Source organism: Eptatretus burgeri, chromosome 2, assembly GCF_056783735.1.
Source record: "Eptatretus burgeri isolate ZD-2024b chromosome 2, Ebu_testis_v1, whole genome shotgun sequence".
Taxonomy (NCBI): domain Eukaryota; kingdom Metazoa; phylum Chordata; class Myxini; order Myxiniformes; family Myxinidae; genus Eptatretus; species Eptatretus burgeri.
Window position 1 is genome coordinate 92060657 of NC_140962.1, and position 22536 is coordinate 92083192.

The following is a 22536-nucleotide window of genomic DNA, read 5'->3' on the forward strand; positions in this document are numbered from 1 at the left end:
AAACAGCTCAAAGCTCGTGTGCTACTTTCGAGCCAACCAGCCAGGCATTTGACTGATGAATCAAGGAACAAAATATTTGTGGGGCATCAACGACTTTGATTTTTCTCATATTGACGTTGGAAGCTTTGCGCTCATTCATCACAAAATGAACTGCTTGTCATCCAGTAATGTATTATCTTAATGAAGTGTTGGCTTATAAACCATTGCTTGTTTACATTTTGACAGAATATTTGAAACTATGGATGGTATTTATAAATTAACCACTAATTACATTAACATGGCTAATATAGTGTCAACACCAAACCGTTGCTGACTGTTAAAAAGCAAAGTGAAATCACTTTAATCAGCCAACTACTCTGGGAGAACCTCCAAGACATTTCGTATCTGGAAAACCAGATTATCTTACCTGACCAATAAACATAGGATTTTGGGACAAAGAGATGGTCAACTCACTCCTGAGTGATATAATTGACACTGGACTGGACAAACTGGAGGAACATGACGGTCACCCTTTACTCTAGTGACTGCGATGGTGGTCAAGAAAAGACAAAGAAAGTCAAAAATAAAACTAATTGGATAAAAATCAGATAGATAGACAAGTGAAGAGGAAGGGTGGAGAAAAATCTTCACGATGCTCGAAATTAGGTTTTATACACAACGTGCATTGAAAGTGCCTGCCTGGCAACGTGCCTTACTCACAGCCGGCTCGCCCTTCCGCTCCCAGGGCCTACTTTCCGCTCGTAAGTTTATTGGAGATTGCAGATCCCACAAGATTCTACGATTGTGATTATAAAGTTCCGGGTATGATTTCATTGTAAGAAAGAGGGAATCGGTCCAGGAATTTTTCACCACCTTCCAACACCAAACAAACATGACCACAATGAAACACATCTTGGAAAAGGCTTGATGTCCATCCGTGGGATGGTCCACTTTGATGCAACTCTCTGCATGGGAATCACCAATCTGACAGTTGATAGTCAGGTCACAAATCCAACCCAGATGAGACAGCTCAAAGGTAAATGTGTGCTAACTCTGCACCGTCCTGTCAGAAGACTCGGTGATGCTCTTGCATTAATGTGTTATAATATTCAAGAAACAAAGTTCTGGTATGACATTGTGGAGACAAGGTTCTGATATAATAAACAATTTTGAGACAAACTTCAAATATTAGATAGGTGGAGGGGAGCAATTGAGATTGGTATAAACTGACACATATGTGGAATAGGGGGCGGGGGGGGGGGTGTCAAAATTGCACCAAATTTAAGGAGGTAATAAATGTGGTCTTTTAAAGGTGTAATTAGTGTATCCATATGGAGATTAACTTTCTGTCTTACTTTCTTGCATGAAGACCCTGCAATATTTTGTATTGTTTCTGGCAATAACAGCATTTTAACACCATAATTTAACACCACACAAGGCATTTTAACACAACAATGCAAACAAAATGATAATAACAATTTAGTCCGGGAGCCAACCAATCAAAATTAAAAAAAAATTGCCCGGTCTGCTATAAAATTTTTGTGTTGATTTTCATAAAGAGACACCCTTTGAGTATATGAAAACCAATGTTGGCAATGGTGAAACTCTTGCGCAACAACACAGTCAACACTTTTGCGAGCCCCCTCTGATAACAAAATGTTGGCAAAAGCGAAGATGTAGGATGGGGGTAGGGGTAATTCATATTGTCCTAAAATCATAACCACTAAACCTATATACACAAATGACCCCTCATATTAAAGAGGAGTTCATTTCCTATATCACAATTGGTGTAGATTTAACCTACCTACAATTGACAAGGTTATATGTCAAACAACAAAAGATTTATGCAACTCAGAAATGCTTGACTATCAATGGGGTCAGGAACAAGAACATACTTTTACATGCCATGGTTTTAAGGAAGATAAAATTAGAAATGGATTAACACAATATTGTGACATGAAACATCCTCTTCAGAGGAAGAGTCACTCTCTGAAACAACTCCACCACATGAACCTCTCTGACCAAGGCATATGCATGTCACTCAGCAAGGCACAGCAGCCTTTTTGCATGAACATCGTTTCAGACATTTGGATAATTTGCACATGCAAGACACCGTTTTGTCTATGTTTGGCTTGGCTGGCTTAGACATGAGAATTGGGACCAGTTTTCCATTGATAAGGGTTCTGCCAAATGTTGTGGCTGGGGTAAGTGCTCGGTCACTGAGATGTGCACGTCTATACAGAAGCAATTGATACAATGCTCTTAAAACAAGGAAGTAAAACGCATCTTCTGTTGCTGGCAGTGACCTAAGGTCTAATTTTGAAGAGACAAACATATGCTGCCTGAGGGTATCCAAACAGCTGAACCCTTTTTGGCCATGCAGAGCAGTCCAGTATACTCTGGCCTCATCAATGACACATTCTGTTGCTGCCATTTCACTATCTCTTCCAAAATCAACAAGGTGGGCAAGGTTTCCTATCAGTCCCAGAGAAACCTGTGCCGCTCTTCTTTTCACAGGAACACAGGCATCATCCCAACTGACTGGAAGAGGGGCCTTGTTGTCCCTCTCTGGAAAGGGAAGGGTGATCGCCAAGACTGCAACAACTACCGAGGGGTGACGCTGCTCTCAGTGCCGGGCAAGGTCTTTGCTCGGATAATTCTTGATAGGGTTCGCCACCATCTGCTTGAGCACCAGCGTCCAGAGCAGTCAGGCTTTACACCAAAGAGGTCAACGATTGACCGTATCCTTGCACTTCGTGTCCTCACCGAACGCAGACGAGAGTTTTGGCAGGGGCTGCTTGCAGCCTATGTTGATCTCTGTAAAGCGTTCGATTCAGTGAATCGGGATGTCCTCTGGAGGATTCTTGGTCTTCGTGGGGTGCCACCGAAACTGATCGATCTGATGTCTGAACTCTACTCTGGTACTGAGAGTGCTGTGAAGTGTGGTGGTACCATCTCTGACTTATTTCCAGTTGTTACTGGAGTTCGTCAGGGATGTGTACTTGCCCCCACACTTTTCAGCACTTGTATGGACTGGATTTTAGGGAGGATGTCGGAGAGATCAAGTTGCGGTGCATCGTTTGGCAATGTCAAGATCTCGGACCTTGATTTTGCAGATGATGCAGTCATCTTTGCGGAGACTTTAGACATCCTCTTGGGGGCCCTCGAGGTGCTGAATGAGGAGTCGGAGCCGTTGGGATTACGGATTTCTTGGGTCAAAACTAAGATCCAGGCTTTCGGTGACATCTTGGATGCTGCTGTCCTGTCTGTGTCTGTTTGTGGTGAGGATGTTGAGGTCGTGGATAGATTCACTTACCTTGGCAGTGATATTCATGTCTCCGCAGGTTGTGAGCCGGAGGTCAATAGACGTCTGGGTCGGGCCTGGGGAGTCATGGATTCACTGGATCATGGGGTGTGGCGCTGCCGGTACCTGTGCGGGAGGACGAAAGTCCGAGTCTTCAGGTCCTTGGTACTTCCAGTCTTGCTCTATGGGTGCGAGACTTGGACTTTGACCAAGGATCTGAGACGGAGACTTAATTCCTTTGGTACCAGGTCTCTTCGAAGAATCCTTGGCTATCGCTGGTCGGATTTTGTGTCCAACGAGCGGTTGCTGAGAGAGACTCGGATGAGATTTGTTACCTGCATAGTCCGTGAGCGTCAGCTGCGGCTGTATGGACATGTGGCTCATTTTCCTGACGCTGATCCTGCTCACCAGATTCTCTCAGCGAGGGAGTCTCATGAGTGGAGGAGGCCAGTGGGCTGACCACGTGCCTCATGGTTGCAGCAGGTTGACCATCATCTCAAGGAGATGGGGATGGGCCTGGCATCTGCCTGGGGGATGGCCAGACGGAGGCCCCTGGAGTACCGGCGGAAAGTGGACGCAGCGACGCGCTGTTCTGGCACATGCTCCCATACCTGACCTGACCTCTTCTTTTCCCCTTCTGAATGGGTAGCTCACTGTGTCACATCCACACAACACATATGTGCACAGAAGTGTAGCTGCGACATCAAGAGGATTTTCTGGTACTTCCTGCTCAACACTTCTACCAGCTCATGAATAGGTAGGTATTGATTCTGCCGTTGTATCCAGAGTTCTTGCAATGTGTTCAAGCAGCAGAAGTGATATATACACAGCATAATTATGTCTGTATCTGTTGCATGCACAACAGCTCGATGGTGATCAAGATATTCCACACAATATGCAAGATGAGCAATAATCCTTGTGTCTGCCTCTTCATGTTCTTCACAAGGTAAGTCCAGAACTGAACTTGATGCTGATGTGATGGAAAGAGTGTGACCTTTGTTTTCCATCATACCACCAATAATGATGGTCACTCCATCTGGAATAGCTTCAGGACTCTCACAAAGGGAAGTGCCAATGAAGTTCTGAAGATTTCCTTTATTTCTTGGATTCTTCATGAGTAAATTCCAGTCCGGAATTTCTAGACTCTTGGATGGTGAGAATTGTCTTGCCTGGTCTGTCTGGTTTCTCCTCTGCTGCTCATCACCCTTCAAATATGGCTGTCATCAAAATCATACTGATCACCAATGATGTTGACACAGTTGCACATTTCAGGTTTCAACTGCAGGAGCTTGCGAAGATACAGCTGGGGAAGTTCAAATGTTTTCGCACCCATTTTTTGGTATTTATTTACAAATGCCATTATGTCTACCAGATAAACTGTGTATAGGTCACTCTGTGGTAATGATGGCAGCTGTAAAACAACATCCTGCTCAGCTTCAGCAATTAGCACTGCCACGAAATCAGACTTGTTGCCTTTGCGCATTACAAACCCCTGTGCTAAGCGTGGATCAACCTCAAACAGGGATGATGGATAGTCTGTCCACTCATGGGAAAATGCAATCTGTCTTGTGACTGGGTCGGCATCTCGATAGAAACACAACACACGTGTAGTTGCAGTCTCATCTTGATAGATCCTGATTAAACTGTTTCCTTGATGGGTTTGATTTCTTCTGTGAGGAGAAAGTTACCAGCTTCAGTGGTTCAATCTTAATAGAGACCACCTCTTCTGCTTTCATAATGGCTTCCATGCCCTTAGCTTGAGCATGGACCAAGTCTTTTGAAGCATCCTTCTCACCAGTTGCTCTATTGAGCAGATCCACTTGGTTGTTACACTGGAATGGGTTTATCATCTGCTGGCATATCACTTTCTTGATCTCCTCAACATTCATATGTTCTTCTGTTGCCTGCTTATGTGTTTCTCCATGATGAGTAGATTCCTGTTGGCCTAGATTAGCCATAGACTTTATGTTCTCTGATACAGCTGTGAGAAATGGTGCTGTCTTCACATATTTATCTCGAGCAGCTGGTGCCTGAGATATGCCTTTGAACAGCGATGTCTTCCCTTCATTGTTGTATGTCTGCTCCAGGGCCATGTCACTCCAAACACCATTGAATTTTCCTTTGGAAGAGTGAACTGTGAAGTACCCAACCTGGATCCAGCAAACCTTAACCGAACTGTGTTCAATAGAGTAAGAGGATTTTGGGGGTAGGGGTAACTTTGGTTGACAAAAATGTTAATTTTCTCTTTAAAAATTGATAGAACTCACTCAAATTTGCTGTTTTAATTAGCCATGGATACCATGTTCATATCACATTAAGAGAAATTAGTATTCTAATGCAGCATCTGCCTATGATAAGAAAAGTTCTAAAGGCCATCTTCAAAAAACGTTATTTTTAAGGCATTTTTCACAAAATTATGTACTTTTACGAGGTTTACTTCCACAAAGGCAATTTTTTTTGTCAGTTTACAATGCACTGATTGAATTGTTACATTTAGTTCACATTTATTTTTCATGAATGTGATTTTTTAATTTTTTTAGAAATTTTATTGACAATTGCTGTTTTATCAAATTTTTCAAATCTTCCTCAAACAAAAACGTCCGCCAAAATTTTTCGCAAGAGCTTATGAATTGCCAACATTGGTTTTCATGAACTGCAAACATATATCTAAACATCCTGGGGGTGTAAAATTTTATAGCAGAGGCTGTAAGGTCCAACCCTAAAACAGCCTCGTACACAGGTTGGCTCCCGGACTAATTGTGCAAAGGTAAGAAAGTCGTTTTTTCTTCTCAATGGCAATTTCTGGCCACGCCCTGCTGCATTACATCATAATGGCAAAATCAATGAAACTTCCGACTAGTGATACCCAAAAAGGCAGAGTAGAAGATTGGGACCATACTCTGTGCAGAGTGTTGGTGCTGCTTAAGCAGTCTCCTTGGCTATTGGGCACAATCCTGCATGGGTCACCACTCTGACACAGTATACCAGCAAGCTGGAACTTGGAACTCATTTTGCCAACCTTGGAAGGATGACAGGCGAAGTTAACCCCACCTGGTATTAATTCAACAGCTGAGCAGGATTTGAACTCAGGACCCTAGGATCCCAAGCCCACCACCCAAACCATTAAGCCAACACCAGGCATACACCATAAAAGGAGCTGCTCTTTATACTTGTGAGCTGAGTATTCTGACTCTCATCACAAAAGATTTTCCATGAAATGGCTGTTTGGCTGGTGAACAGGCACTAAATAAAAAAAACCTGTTCATTTGGCACAATCGCACTTTTGAAAAACATGTGCTTGCAGAACAGCAGTCTCAACCCGACACCGCTCGAGGCACTGGAGCAATTACACTACTTAATTTTCAGTGAGGCACGGAAACAATGTGAAAAAGCAACCGATATGGCGACGACGCAAATGTGCAATCAATCATCATCGCATGGTTAAGCTTCCAGCTTAAATCTGCTGATAGGAATGTTATTATTATTCAATTCGAATTAGGTTCTGCCACTTGTAGGGAAGCTCATTGATGCAAATGGATTGAGTGAGTACCAACTCAAGCCGCAGGCAATGCTGTTAAGCACCCCTAATTGTCATTAGAGGGCACAAGTGCTTGTGCAAGACCGTGCACTTTGCAATTGCTTTACAAATTTACATACAAAGGGGATTGCATTTGGTTATACGGCAGCTTAAATAATAATAATGTACATGAGTCTGTTGGAGTTCAACCCATAGTATATATATATATATATATATATATATATATATATATATATATATATATATATATATATATATATATATATATATATATATATATATATATATATATATATGTTTTTCATATATAGTTATGAATTTCAGAATCGGGTTTGACTAATGCACACAGTATCCAGGTCCTCAGACAGTTATTTCCATAAATGCATGGTCAGAATAGACCCATCCCAGTGTCTGATGGGATTCCAACTCTTTCATGCATTGGAGAAGGGTAGAGAACAGATTCCCTTTCTTTCTTGTGGGATAAACTTTTCCTCTTTACGACACATTCATGATGAATGATTTTACACCAGTTTTCATTTCTGCATGAGCGATATTCACTATTCATGCACGCGAAAGATAGCCATTAGCCTGATGGAGACATTCTATTCCCTTTCCATCAAGACACTTTGCACTTACAGGACATTTGATTAAAGAGCAGGTTGCGGGTCACCAAACATGTTCTGAAAATTTATCAATATGATTATATGTGGGCATTAAATAGTTTGATGCAAACTATTGTGGTTGCCCAACTATTGGGAAATTTAATGAAATTCAACTCCAAAGTGGTTATTTCTCGAGGCTTTTGAAAAAAACAGCCGTGTGCCATATATGGATGTTGACGTCACCTTCTCCAACACAAAGTGGATGCTCACTCGCTCATTGAAGAAGTGTCAAGTTCAGCGGGCCGTTCTTTCGCTTTTTTTGAGCTTGCAACTGTCTATATTTTCCTTTTTTATTTTGAATTATTGTAGAACAAAGTTATTTTGATATTTGTACATCATGCCTCGTAAGTGTGTCATCATGTTTTGCGAAAATGTCTGGAAAACGGGTAATCGCTCCCACCGTTTCCCGAAGGAATCAAACATTCGCCGACAGTGGATAAGATTTGTACAAACAAAACGGGTGAATTTTCCCCCAAAGAAAACGGGTAAAGAGGACCCTTCGGATAGACTTGTCATTTGTGGTGACCATTTCACAGCCGAGGATTACGAAGGCATAAACACATCTGATCACCACTCTGTGAATATGAGTTGTTGGTTGACAAGTTCTCCAGATACTGCTCTGTCACAGAATCAATTGTTGAGTTTAAGTGAGAAAAACCTTGAAATGTATTCTTAAAGAGTACATGGAAAAACACATAAATAAACTTTCTGAAAAACACAAGCATGAAAAAAATTCTCAACAAATCAACTCATTGTTGATTAAATTACTTTTTAACAGCATCAGCAATTTGGGCTATTTCATTTCAATTGTAAAAAATTGATCAATTTTCAACTTTTTTTCTAAATCTGGTAGAATATTTCCCAATGAGGCTAAACTATGTTTTGGTATTTTTTTGCCACAACAGTCTCTTGAAAGTTTGGGTTTGTTCTAACTGTTCACTTTCGTTGGGGTCGAGCTCAGCTGTCAGATAGACTTCAACGCCAAGGCTACGGTGTATAATATATTTGGGTCCATTATTGATTCATTCTATTTCTGACTCTTGAGTGACTAGAGGGTTAAAATTATGATATCAAGTCACAGACGAATCAAACTTTACATTATTTTTGCATCGAACAAGAAAATGAAAGTGTACAAACCAATCTGTCTGGTGGAGTCTGTCAGTGTGAACTGTAAGGCAGTCAGTCCTGCCACTTGTATACGAAATAGGCTGTTTTCTGGCACTTGCAAGTGGCTCAAATTTATATGGCTCAGGGTCAGAAACTCCATAGTATAAATTCCCATCATCCTCCGACTCGTCCTCGGCAATATCGGAATGAAAACACTCAATTTCATCGCCACTGAAATCACTTTCCGATTCGCATCTTGCCATTGTCCACACGCTTTTTCCGAATGTTCACGATGTTTTTGGAGAACTTCACGTCATTGCATCTTCGGTAAATTCCGGTCTGTTTTTCGATCACTGACAAAAGTTTTGACTTAAAAGTTAATTTTAGCATATTTTCAGTTTCAAATGTAAGAAAATAATTTCCCAACGATTATTAATGTGATTACAACCTTCGAATCACGCGAAGTCATCAGCGACCCAAAACCTGCTCTTTAAATACACTGTGGGCTTTTACTGAACAGTTATTCTGATTGTCAGACATGGCTGTAGATCCTTTACCTCAGGCATCCACCTTTTTCCATTGACGTTCAACACCCACCTCTCTTTCATCGACGTTTGACATCCACCTTTTTCCATCAATGGTTGATGCCCCATTCAGCTGCTCCCTGGATCCTGGCTGGCTCTTTTTCATGTCAGGCTGAACGGGAAGGTGATGGTTGCCATTGATGTTTTATGAGCGCTTCACATTTTCACTCGGTAATTCTGGCAAATGGCTGCTTTCTGGCATTCGTCCAGCGCCCCGAACATGGCGTCATGAGTCAGGCCTGTATTGGTTGGGAGTTGCATCTTGTTTTGGTGCATCCGACAATCGAACACCTCTTTCATTTGAACAGTTAACACACACGCATTCAAGGAACAGAATCTATTGTCGGACTCCGCGCTTTCGAAGAACAACGAAAAGAAGAGAATCCGGGCAATGAAGGGATGACCTCATACCCGTTCCCTGGTTCCCCCTACCTTCAGATTATAGCCTTTGAGGTTATCTGGACGTAGGCCTATTGCAACTTATTTTCGGGTGTTTTTAATATGTACGTTGGATTTCAGACAAAAATTGACAGTCTAAGACGGCGTGTTGAGTCCGGGAAGTGCGTTGGATTTCAGACACAATTTGACAGTCTAAGAGGGCGTGTTCACTCCGGGAAGTACGTTGGATTTCAGACACAAATTGACAGTCTAAGAGGGCGTGTTCAGTACGGGAAGGCGCCAATCGGGGTACATCATGTTGGCAGAGCTCTGGCGCTCATCGTTCCCCTCCTTCCACGCTGAATTTTAAAACATGACAACCATTGCTGATGTTCTGAGCTATACTATTTATTATCAGTTGTGTTTATGTTCAGTGTTCGATGCAATTAGTACTCCCTTACTCGAGTTCATATTTTTTGGATAGATGGCAGCACTTACCAGACAGCAGTTCAGCGATGGCGACCGAAGGGGAATAAATGCAGCCGTCGATGGGTTGAAAATCTTGTTGAAGCCACGTTGTCATCCAACTCCAGCTTAGAAATTTAGTGCATCGTCTTCGTCACATTAAGAAACCTCAGTATATGGGAAATGAGCACATTCCTGCCAGCGGTTTCGGAGGAGAAACGTCAAATTACGCGCAGACGTTAACAGAAATAATATATTTTTAAAATAAATCTTTCCTTTAAATACAATGTTTCTTGTTACATTTTTTTGTCAAATTCACCTTCTGAGGTCGTCGGCATGTGCAGAGGAGGGTTTTACATTGCAGACGCTGTTTTCTCAGAGTGGCATGACGCCTCTCGGTGGTGACGGTCTGTCGACGACAGACGTAATGATGTCAGCGAATGACCGATGGTGTCATGACGGAATACGCCTCTCAGCGGTGACGTAACACATCACCATGCAAACGAATGTAAAAATTTAAAAATCGCCCAAAATTCCCAAACCTCTCCGTCTGGCACGATCTCACATAGCCCATGCTGTTCATTAGACCACAAAGCACCCGCATGCCGAAAGTGGCGACAATCCGTCCTGCATTTTTGGAGGAGATACGTCAAATTACGTGCAGAAGTTAACAGAAATAATATATAGATAGTCGGCGTGCACCAGCAGTAAACGCTCGGCCGCCTTACTTAAGATCCAATCAAGATAAGATTGGTGCATCGCTGCAGGTGCGTTCACCAGTCAGGTGGCCACATGGTCTTGAGTTAAATGTAAAATTCGACGGTGGACACTGGAACTCGTGGTTAACTGATTGGTGTTTGTGGTTGTTAAGCAACCCACCATAAAATGAAGTTAATTCAGAGCAGTGGCCGTAGGTCCAGTTCTTCCAAGAAGAAACGAGGATTAACCCCCTCATAATACACTCGGGACCCGTGGCCGTAACAATATATATATATATATATATATATATATATATATATATATATATATATATATATATATATATATATATATATATATATATATATTGCTGGAACCACATACTGTATATGTGTGTATATATATATATATATATATATTTTGGAATAAAATATATATATATATACAAAAGTTTTAGAACACCGCCATTTTTCAGTTTTTAACTGAAATTTTTGCAGTTCAAGTCCAGTGAATTACCCGAACTGGTACAAAGCGAAGCGGTAAACTGCCAGAGATTTTTTTTTAAGTTTAGTTTAAAAAGTTTTTTAAAAGTTGCAAACCCTCTGTCTGTATAAAAGCAGTGTTGGAAGAGACTGTGCTGCTGCACCTTCTGAAGCATTATTTGGACAATATTGCACTGCAGGAAGTAGAATATTGCTGTCATAATGGCGAGAAAAAGACAATTAACAAAGGAAGACAGACAGACCATTATAACCCTTATAAGTGTCGGTTTTTCTTAAGAAAAATTGCAAAGAAGCCAAGGTGTCAGTGAGTACAGTTTCCTACACCATCAAAAGGCACTTGGAAACTGGAGGAAACTCTGACAGGAAGAGGTCTAGCAGACCCAAAGCCGCAACGCAATCAGAAGACAAGTTTCTGAGAGTCAACAACTTGCATGATAGGCAACTCACAGGACAGCAGCTTCAAGCACAGCTTAACACTGGTCGAAGTACGGAAGTCTCAGTTTCAACTGTGAAGAGAAGACTTCAAGCTGCAGGTTTGACAGGTCGAGTGACAGTAATAAAGCCATTGCTAAGATGGCAAAATAAGAAAAAGAGGCTTGCCTGGGCCATGAAGCACCACCAGTGGACTACTGAAACCTGGAAGGAGATCTTATGGACCGATGAATCAAAGTTTGAAATCTTCAGTTCATCACGCAGGCTTTTTGTACGCCATCGAGTAGGCGAAAGGATGGTTCCTCAATGTGTGACCCCAACTGTCAAACATGGAGGAGGAAGCGTGATAATCTGGGGCTCTTTTGCTGGATCCAGAGTCGGCGACTTACACAGAGTGACTGTCACCCTGGACCAAAAGCGCTACCACAGCATTTTGCAGCGCCATACAATACCCTCCGGTCAACGCCTAGTTGGTTAGGGGTTCATGCTACAGCAAGATAATGACACAAAACATACCTCCAGGCTATGTCAGAACTACCTTCGAAGAAAATAACAAGATGGTAGGCTTCAAATCATGGAATGGCCAGCACAGTCTCCAGACTTAAACCCCCATCGAGCTGGTTTGGGATGAACTGGACAGAAGGGTGAAAGCAAAGCAACCTACAAGTGCAACACATTTGTGGGAACTTCTGCAACAGTGTTGGGAAGAACTTTCCAAACAATATTTGATTTCCATTGTGGAAAGAATGCCACGAGTATGTTCGTCTGTTATATCTGCAAAAGATGGCTACTTTGATGAGTCAAAAATTTAGATTAAATTTTGTTCAACAAAACGATTCCATGATTTGTTTTTTATCTGCAATTGTTTGTTTGTTCTATGCTTTAATTTCAGAGTTAATTTGAAACATTAAACTGCTTAAATTTCAGTAAAAACTGGAAAAAGGGGGGTGTTCTTAAACTTTCGACCGGTAGTGTAAATATATAAATATCTATTACTATATATGTGTGTGCGTGTGTGTGTGTGTGTGTGTGTGTGTGTGTGTGTGTGTGTGTGTGTGTGTGTGTGTGTGTGTGTATGTGTGTGTGTATGTGTGTGTATATATATATATATATATATATATATATATATATATATATATATATATATATATATATATATATATAGATATATATATATATATATATATATATATATATATATATATATATATATATATATATATGATGGGTTGGAATTATTTTATTCGAAATATTCAAGGAGACTGGAGGATATGATGTTTCAATTCTTAGCAAGAAAAAAAAACGTTCTTTTAAACCACCAAGTGTCCAAACGTGACCATATTTTCTTTATCTTCTGGGATGTTTAGTTTCCACGGTACAACCTCATGAGCATGCCAAAGTCTGAAACCTTGGCCGAGCATCAGGTGTGCTTTTATCTTCTTCATTTATGAGATATCCTACGTACGTAAATGAACACTCGTTTTGCTCTGTGCACATTCCACATCACGTGCAGTGAATTCCATCTCCATGTTGCTTGTATTTATTGTTATTTGAGAAAACGCTTCTGTACACCACCCATGAGGCCCAGTTGCAAGTCACCGTCTGTAATTCCAACAGAAGAGACGTAATTACTCCTTCATGAAAAATGTTTTTCAATTATTTTGTCTTAAAAATTAGACCATGGTGAACACACAGTCGTGTTAAAAGATTGGCCTTTAAAACCCCACTTAAATTATCCTTATGAAGGGGGACAGACAAATATACATTGTGTTATATGTCGGTGGATTATCTGAAGAAGAAAAAAAACAGTATAAAGACATGGCATAAGCAGATATTGTATAAGCAGCTAAAACCATGTCATGGGACTTGTGACTCACTTTGTCGGTACCTATATAATTTCAGTTTAAACCTATGTACTGTTTCTGCTGCCACTTTCCCGGGAAACCATTTCATGTAATAAGTATAACGGCTCTCGGTGGAGTGTATACCTCTGCCAGGTGGACGGAGGCTATGTTTTCACTCCTGTTTGTTTGTCTATCTGTCTGTTTGTTTGACTGAGCAGGACATGTCAAACGTTGTGGATGGGTGAAGACAAAACTTAGTGTATGGGTTGGGTATGTGACAAGAACAAGCCCATTAGATTTTGTTTCAGGTCTGGATGCAGATCCAGCCTATCAGTGGGATACGTGACATAAACTGTTCAGCCGGTGGAGGTTTCCACTCCACCAAGTGCTGTTCTAATTTATTATTATTTTTCTTGCAAGGGACTTCAAATGATGAGGAGGCCATGAGACCAATCAAAACCTGTGTTATGGATGCCACCGTATGGCTGTTTGTCTGTACTGTATCCTTTTTAAGTGCTAAGCATCAAGCAAAGAAGCAGCACATACTATCTTTAAAACCTTTTGGTGTGACTCAGCCGGGGTTCAAACCACTGACCTCCTAGACTCAGAGAGGGCACTCTAACCATAACACTTTTGTGTCTGGTTAAATTAGCTCCAAATTGTGGTGCACTCTGACCCAATTATGTCTTCCTTGTAAAGACCCTTTTCTGCTGGCAATCAAACTCAGAACAAATAGCTTCAAAGGCAAACATGCTACATCTGCACTAACCTGTCAGGCCTGAACCTTGATAGTGGTGTGACTGATTACACAAGCAATGGCTCAGAGTATGATCTTCGGAAAAAAAAAATCTTTTTGTAATCCATTTTTTTTTAATATGAAGGATTAGTTTTTTTAACTTTACTTTGTTTCCTTCCTTTTGTGCAATTAGAGGAACAAACACTCACAGATATATTTTGATTATCTCTATACGTGTCCATCATGAAGAAAATAATTTTCCAATATATCTGATTAAAAACATCAAAAGGAAAGTGAAACTAAAAGTGATTTTCTCCTTACATTGCTCACCTGCGCTAAGGGACAAACCACATAAAGAATCTGAGTGTTTTATCAACCTTTGATTGAGTGAATACATGTGGTGCCTTCACCATACCAACTTGCAGAAGACAAAGTTAAAGAAAGCTGGTTTAACACCGTGCTCCACATCCATCAACCTACGATAAATATGCTGCATTGTTCAGGCTCATTGTACCCATGCACAGGTCCGTATAATGGCAGATCTGTTTGATCGAGGCCAATGACATCATAGGAATGATATCTCCGACACGGAGCTGTGCATAAATTAACAAATTATTTGTATATATATATATATATATATATATATATATATATATATATATATATATATATATATATATATATATATATATATATATATTGAGTAACTTTATGCGAAGCGCAATTCAGGTTGTGTTAGTCGTCTCGACCATTTAATTTCCTTTTTTGTTGTTGCCTTTTTTGCATGCAACGTTGAGGTTCATGGAAAATCTAAAAACTGAACAGAACAGCTAGAATACAGTGAAAAGTGGGGAATCACACGGCAGTAAGGTGGAGAGAGACACAACAGAGGAAGAATGTTCGAGGGGGAAGAAGAAGAGAATAAGTGGAGGGAGAGGAGGGAGGAGGACACAGAGGATGAAAAAAATTGATACAATCTCAAACCACGAAACTATCTTGTTTTGCAAAGTTTGACATTTATGTATCATATGGCGTTGAAATTGGCTTGGTAAGGCGGAGAGAACATGAATGTCTGTCTGAAAGCATTGATGTTTTGTCGTTCAGAACAAAGTGAATTGCTTGGAAACATCTCTTTCCCCTTCACCAATGGGTGCAGTTTCATTTTAAATGTATCCGATTCAACCCTCATTGTTCAGTGTACAACGCTTCATGTTCAATTCATTTGTAATCTTTATGAATGGTCAGTCCCGACATATCGCCTTCCACATTCCAAGCCCTCCTGATACTCACCTGTACTGAGTTGTTGACTTGTGAGGTCACTGTTGTAGTGAAGCTCTGGATCACAACAGGTGGTGTCATCGTGCTGTCAGTCTCAGAGTTTGTCTGAGTTGTGGACGTCGGCACTGTGGGGGTCACGGTGCAACTGATGCTGTTCTCAGATGAAGTCAATTCTGACTCTGAGAGCTTGGCAGTCGTGTTATTGAGAGTCGTAGTTTGTATTCCATTGTCCGAGCTGGTTGTGTTCACTGCAATCATTGTTGATGAAAATTCAGTTTCAGTGACTAGGATGAAGTAAGAATAAAAGAAAAGTCAGGTATATGAAAGCATCACTTGGAACAATAAAAGTACATGCACAGAAAATAATTACTGATACATCAGTGTTAACTATCTAACCTTCAGGTTTTAAGCTTAAAGGTCAGGTGACACTTGCCCTCCTAGACTCAGAGTCTAGATTCCTATGCCTTTGCATGTATCCATTGCAATCATAAGTTGCTTAAACGTTTTGGTCTGAAAGTAAGTTCTACAAGATTTGCTTATATTAAGAATATCTGTGAAATGTTATATAGCTTGCTACTTATTTGTCTTCTTTTGCTTCTCCGACTTATTGCATTATTAGGAAATACTCATGGAGTTCTCTGTGGATGATCAATCCTTTTAATTGACATATATATTTTGCCGATGGGTGGGCTTTTCCCTGAAAAATGATATATTAATTTATGTGTAGAATGAATACTTTTTACTTTTGTTTGGCTTTCCTTGTCACTCCATGCAAATTGTGTATCAGATGAAAGTTACAAGCTTCAGCGTGAAGTTGTACTTCTTGTAATCAATGAAAATTAACCTTGCATGGTCACAGATTGCCATTCAACAATAAAACAGCCATTCAAAACATACAAAGGCCTTGGCCTACTGTTGTGGCCTTAATTTAATTTTGTGTTTTATACATAAGCGAAGCTCGTGGAAAAGCGAGATGATGAAGGATAGAGGGGTATCTTAATTGGGGGGGGGGGGGCATTTGGGATAAAGATGAGAAAACATGGACTGCGGATAACTTTAAACTAATTCTACTACTACGACTACTTTTACTACTAATCCGCCTGTGCAGCTCAGGGGCATGGCATCGTGACTGCCTTGGGGGTTGACCCTTTTGCACTTTGTTCCATTGGGATTGCTGATAACAGGAGTCTGTAAAGGGGAATGAGAGAGCGAGATGCACGAGATGAGTTATTGGGAGGTAGAAAAATTACTGAGTGAAGATTGAACATGAATGTGGATGACAGTTTTGCTGCTGCCTCGAAATTCTGGAGAGAGAAGCTGGAATGCACCAACACACGAACACAATTTTACAGAAGGGAGATACTCAAAACAATTGCGCTACAAAAGTGAAATTATGGCATGATTTCCCTGTGCTCGTCAACCACATTCTTGGTGTCTCTGTCAAATGTTCGTCTATCATGTGAATTCTTGGGTTTTGATGTTGAAGACTTCTATGAGAATGAGGGTAATGAAAACGAGGAGGAAATCACGATGAAGGAAAACAAAAACGGTTTGTGGAAGAACGAAGGGTTTTAGAGTGGCAGAGAAGAATATGGACAGATGGTGGCACACTCGTTTGTGAACTGGGTACGCAGATTTGTGGAAGTAAGATTGAGGTATGCTTTGAACACAATTTTATGTCTAGTAATTTTAAATCTGTGGCTGCAAGAGATAAACCTGCATTCAACAAGAGGGAAAGAGGGCAGAAAATACAATTTCACTCTGCGTGTTAAATCCAGTTCAATTAGATGCGAATGCTGCATTTTGACACAAAGCATTCTCAGTATATTGTTTAATCGTATAGTACCTGGCATATTCACCCAATTAAATGTTTTTTCAATATTCTTGAGAAGAATTTATATAGTCTTGACCATGCTTTGTAATGGGATGCACCCGACTTGCCAACAAGGGACAAACAACTTCTTAAATAGCTAATTTGGCCTTTCGATCCGACTTTCTCTTGGAATAATGTTCAATGGAACAATGCTCCTGTAATCCCCTCTTGGTTATGCTCTCAAAATCCGAGCTCACCTCCCACCTCCACTTCTTTGTTCATCTTTCACCTATTTGTGGAACGGCCTTCCTGAAGCTGTTGAATTCCATTCTTCCCACCAGGGCTTCTAGCAGGCAGTGTGCTGACATCTCATGTCATTCCCTCATCCTTACCTGAATCTATTGTATTTCCCATTAACCCTATCTAACCCAATCCACTTACTTGCAGATTACTGTTTCCCTTCTCCTTTCTCTCCTCATTTCTCTTGCTTGTTGCATCCACCTACTATCCCACTGCCCCCACTGTCAGCATATTGCCTTGGTCCTCACTCTTCCATGAGCCTTGATTTTGTAAGCAAAAAAGTGCACTTTTTCTGGGGTTATTATAAAGTAATGCAGTTTTTATGTTTTGTTGTACTTTTAGTATTGGTTTCGTCAATAAAATACCTAGAATACCCATCCTATACTTGTGCAGTCATGTTTAGTATTGTCTAATACCTTTACAACCATATTCATGACTGTGCGATACTCGTAAAGACACAAGTGTTGGTATTTGCTGAGGCGCCTGCAGTTTAAGCTTGAAACTCATGGATATCATAACTCAGTACATTATGAAGAACTGGACAGTTACTTCAAAGTACAGACTACGTTGTTGGAGGAATAATTAATCATGAAAATTGCAATGGTGATGTGAAATAGTAAATCACCTGCTGCTTTGTTTGAAGTAGGAGTTATGCTTGAAGTGTTCTCAGTGGTTTCCCTGGTGTTGTTGACAACATTTTTCGATAGATCACTTCCCCCAGAGCTTGAAGTGATTTCCATTGTGGAACTGCTTCTTCTGCTACTCATGGACACAGAAGAGCTCTCAGTCACAGACGTTCTTGCTGTAGAAGTTCGAACAGTTAAAATATCTTTGCTTGATGCGGTTGGTGGTGGACTCGGATCGCTCGCAACTGAAGGAAGAATACAAGTAGCAGTAGCAAATCAACAGCAAAAACAATGATGAAAAAAGAATCACATGCCTTCAGGTTGAGCCGATCAGTCTACAACAACAATATTTAGCAATGAAATACGTACAGCCGGCTTCATGATAGAACACCACGTTGAGGAAGCCCAACAAAGATGAAGACTCATGTCAGGGATGATTAAGAGTATTGATATGATTACTGTTTATCATTTTTCTGCAGTAACCTAAGGTTCATGTTTGAATCCGGAAACATATCAAATAAATGATAGGATGTTGGAAGACATCAGTGTACCTTTACCTGAAAGGAAGCAATGGAAAGATCGACATACTTTATGGGATTCAAACTGAGTTTCACAGTATTATAAAGCAACTCGTCATATAATTAATTCAACAAGAATGGCAACCTAACTACCAGTTTTACATCTTTTCAAATGGCCCTGGTATTTCACAGTGGATTCTCATCCGTTTTGAATAAAGTCCAACAATTTCAATAGATCCAATACAGCTCCTTGGAGCCATTGCTAATGCTGTGCAGTGTACAGTTTAGGCCAACAAAAATCCTCCTCCATTTTGCTTACGCTACTTTACTGTACATTCGACTTGGCAAGAGTCGACTCACATCTCAAAATTCACAATAACAATGGACACATACCAATACAAAATTTAAAACAGTCGAATGACAAACAGATTTGTTTACCTGCCACTGAGGATGGAGAACAAGACATTACAGAGGGTGGTGATAGACTGCAGATATTTTCACAGGGTAGAGCTAAGTTGGAGGCCACAACTACACTTTTGTCCCATCTATGTCAACAGATAGGAGGTTTTGAGTGCTTATTCCATATGATAGAGTTTTGTGGTGTATTTTAGGTTTTTATGAATACAGCTGCACTTGATATCTCAAAAGTGGTCACTGGGCTGGCAGGATGGCCGAGAGGTACGCACACTCGCCTCTAAGATGTCTAACCTGGGTTTAAATCCCAGCACAGGTATAAGCTGTGATACTAGTGTTTCACCAGCAGGGCAATTCATCAATGTGTGTGCCATCCCTTGGATAGATGTTAAACTTGGCGTCTCATCAGCCAACATTCATTGGTGGATGTTAAAGATCTCATGATGTCCTTCACGAAGAGTAGGGGAGCTATCTCTGGCACAATGGCCAAATTCCAAATTACTGCCCGAACTGACAGAAGGAATCTTTTTCCCCACAAACCGATGCTGTTATCTATATTATAAGAGATTTGTTTGTGTGTGTGTGTGTGTGTGTGTGTGTGTGTGTCGCCATTTTTCTCAGAGATGGGTGAACGGATCTTCGTCAAACTTTCAGAGGTTCATCAGAGAGCGCCGGGGGGGGGGGGGGCGTTTTAGGCAAAAACATTTTGAAAACTAAAAAAAACCAAAAGTTTGATTTTTTTTGTTTAATCTCACTTTAGTACCTAAGCCTTTGTAGCTATGTGAAATGTAACATGAAATGATCCCTGACCTCATCCCTTAGTGGGTATAGGGAAGTGTTTTATGCCCCCTCAAAAGAAAATACAAAAAATAAACAAATTTGATTTTTTTCAAAATACCAACAGGATGAGACCAGCACGGGGCAACATCGGGTACACCTGCTGGTATACAATAAAACGTTGGATTACAAACAGATTGAAAAATCATTATGTGGAGATCGGAAAAACAATGACACTATTATCCAGATGAGAGGTTCACCAACTGCTATTCCCTCACATGTACTGTATATTAAAGGTCTGCGAAGAGCATCCAGTGTAGGATTAATTATTCTGGTAATTAACCGACACAAATTATAGAATCATTCACTCATGGTTTTATAAAAACGAGTATCCCCATTTTTCAGGGGTTGCAGGTCTCGAAAGCATGATGTCAAGGTGGGGCTCAAAATTCTGCGACGTAGAATCGAGATGCGGAGGATCAAACAGGCAGATGCCAAAACTGTGGATATTATTTCGATGTGAGAACTTTTATACAACTGTGAAGAAACTAAACGCAAAATGTTGATTGGTGCAGTAAGTAATTGCACAGAACTTCAATGTGCTTTCTTTGTCTGGTTGTGTCATAGTTCAGGTCATCTTTGTGTCCTGCCATTGAGCCATACTTGGTTCGGAAAACAGCTGAAGGAGGCTCCTGTGTTGATGCTGGGCGTGTGCGGAAAGAACTGTTTGAAACGACGACCCGAGGGATTACCAAGCGGAAGTTGCATAACGTACACTAGCTGAAATGTGGACAGATGAGGTTGCCACTGCTGTTGAAACAATCAAGGCAGAAGTAAAAACAATGCGAGCCGAGAAATCGTATTACGTTGAAGGATGGTACGACTCGACCATTAAAACGATATTTTCCTGTAAACCCGCCCCCTGAGCTGACTTCTACACCATGTTATTGGAATGACACCAATAGAACTATTTCGTTTCCCTGTCAGTTATTTGCAACAAAATCTCATCTCTAACTTTGTAACGTTCAAAAGAAACGATGATAGTGGAAGTAAAACGAATGAATCTAAAAATGATATCGTCGTGATTGAATCCAAGCAAGTCAATTTTAAGCACCGAGAAAAATGGAAACAAGTCCATTCCCACAAGGATCAACAAGACCACTTGTTATCCAGCACTTTCCAATTTGAAGCAAAGTGCTTAAAAGAGGCCGACTATTACTTCTCTTAAAGGAAGAAGCAATCATGTGTTCTGAAGATGGTTAAAATAACAGCATTAAAGTAACAACCACAAAAGGCCCAATACAAAATTTTCATATGAGATTGTCCTAAAACTTCTGTCATATCTTATGGGAAGCAGGAGATTCTGGTATGGGTCATATTGGCATCACCTACCAAACAGCAATGGCTTCAGGAACTGTCATGAATTAACACGGACGATTAATGCAGCGTTTAGTCGCAAGCTTGTGCAAGATTTTATCCCAAAGGCCAACTGTTGTTGAAATTGAGTAGTGAATACTCCCACATGAGTGTGGGGGGGACTCTTTCAGCACAGCATGCTGCGCGACAGAACAGCATGTGCAGGAAGCACAAACACCGCAACATCTCAGCAAATAAACATGAAGGTTTGTGGTAACTATGTAGCAAGAGACAGGGCTGACAGAAGGCCTAGAGGTATGCACACTCGCCTCCAAGCTGTCTAGTCTGGCATCGAATCCCGACCCAGCTATAAACTGTCATCCTGATGTTTCACAGGCATGGCGATTCATCAATGTGTGTGCCGTCCCTCGGACGGACGTTAAACAGGTATCCCGTCTGTTGACATTATTTGGTGGACTTTAAAGATCCCATGGTGTCCTTTGTGAAAGTAGGCGAGCTATCGCCAGCACCCTGAACAAATTCCTGCCCTAATCAGCAGAGGGCATTGCATTGGTGGTACAGCAGCACCCTCGGCCAATGATGCTACCCAACAGCATTGTGCTGCATACGAACGAAGAACAATCGAGAGACACATGAGTTAGCCCAGCTTTACTAATTGGCAGTTTGATTGGATAGAGCCCCAAATGGTGATGCCGTACGTGTAAAGCTTGTCCTCGTAAATGTGAACAGTATAAATATGGCAGACACAGGCCTGCTCCATTAATCTTTCCCAGCTTGTAGGTCTTCATGGTGGATCAAACTTGAAGGTCTAGAGGACCCCCACTTTTCCTGAATGTTTCATTGTTCATAGACAAAAGATGAAACTATTTCTGCATTTTCATTCTGCTGCTTGGCCATGACCATGCGATGTCATTGTTCCAAAAGCAAAAAACCGAAAATAAACGTGTTTTTTTTTTTTCCAAGGAGAGGGGACGTGCTGCGTGACCTGGAGGGGTGGGGAGTTGTAGGCAGACAGCGAGGCAGAAGGAGGGTCGGGAGTGGAATGGGAGAAGTTGCAGTAGCACTCGCTGTTTAACACCAAGAGCACAAAGACAGGAAAGGGAGTCGGGCAGGGATCGTTGAGCACCTTATTCTTTTGTGGCATGGCACACCCTAAGCTCTCCCCTGCATTCTTGTGACCCCTGCACCTGCAACGCATTCTT

The 22536-nt window shown here is 41.0% G+C and overlaps 1 protein-coding gene across 1 annotated transcript in view; it reads right to left on the reverse strand.

The window, feature by feature from the left end:
- LOC147032565 (uncharacterized) overlaps positions 1-22536 on the reverse strand; it is a 62673-nt gene that overhangs the window by 21911 nt on the left and 18226 nt on the right. The window contains exons 3-4 of the mRNA XM_085870307.1: positions 18248-18493; positions 15522-15793 (exon numbers count right to left, since the gene is read on the reverse strand). Coding sequence (XP_085726433.1) covers positions 15522-15793; positions 18248-18493 — 518 coding nt within the window. The remainder of the gene's footprint in view (positions 1-15521; positions 15794-18247; positions 18494-22536) is intronic.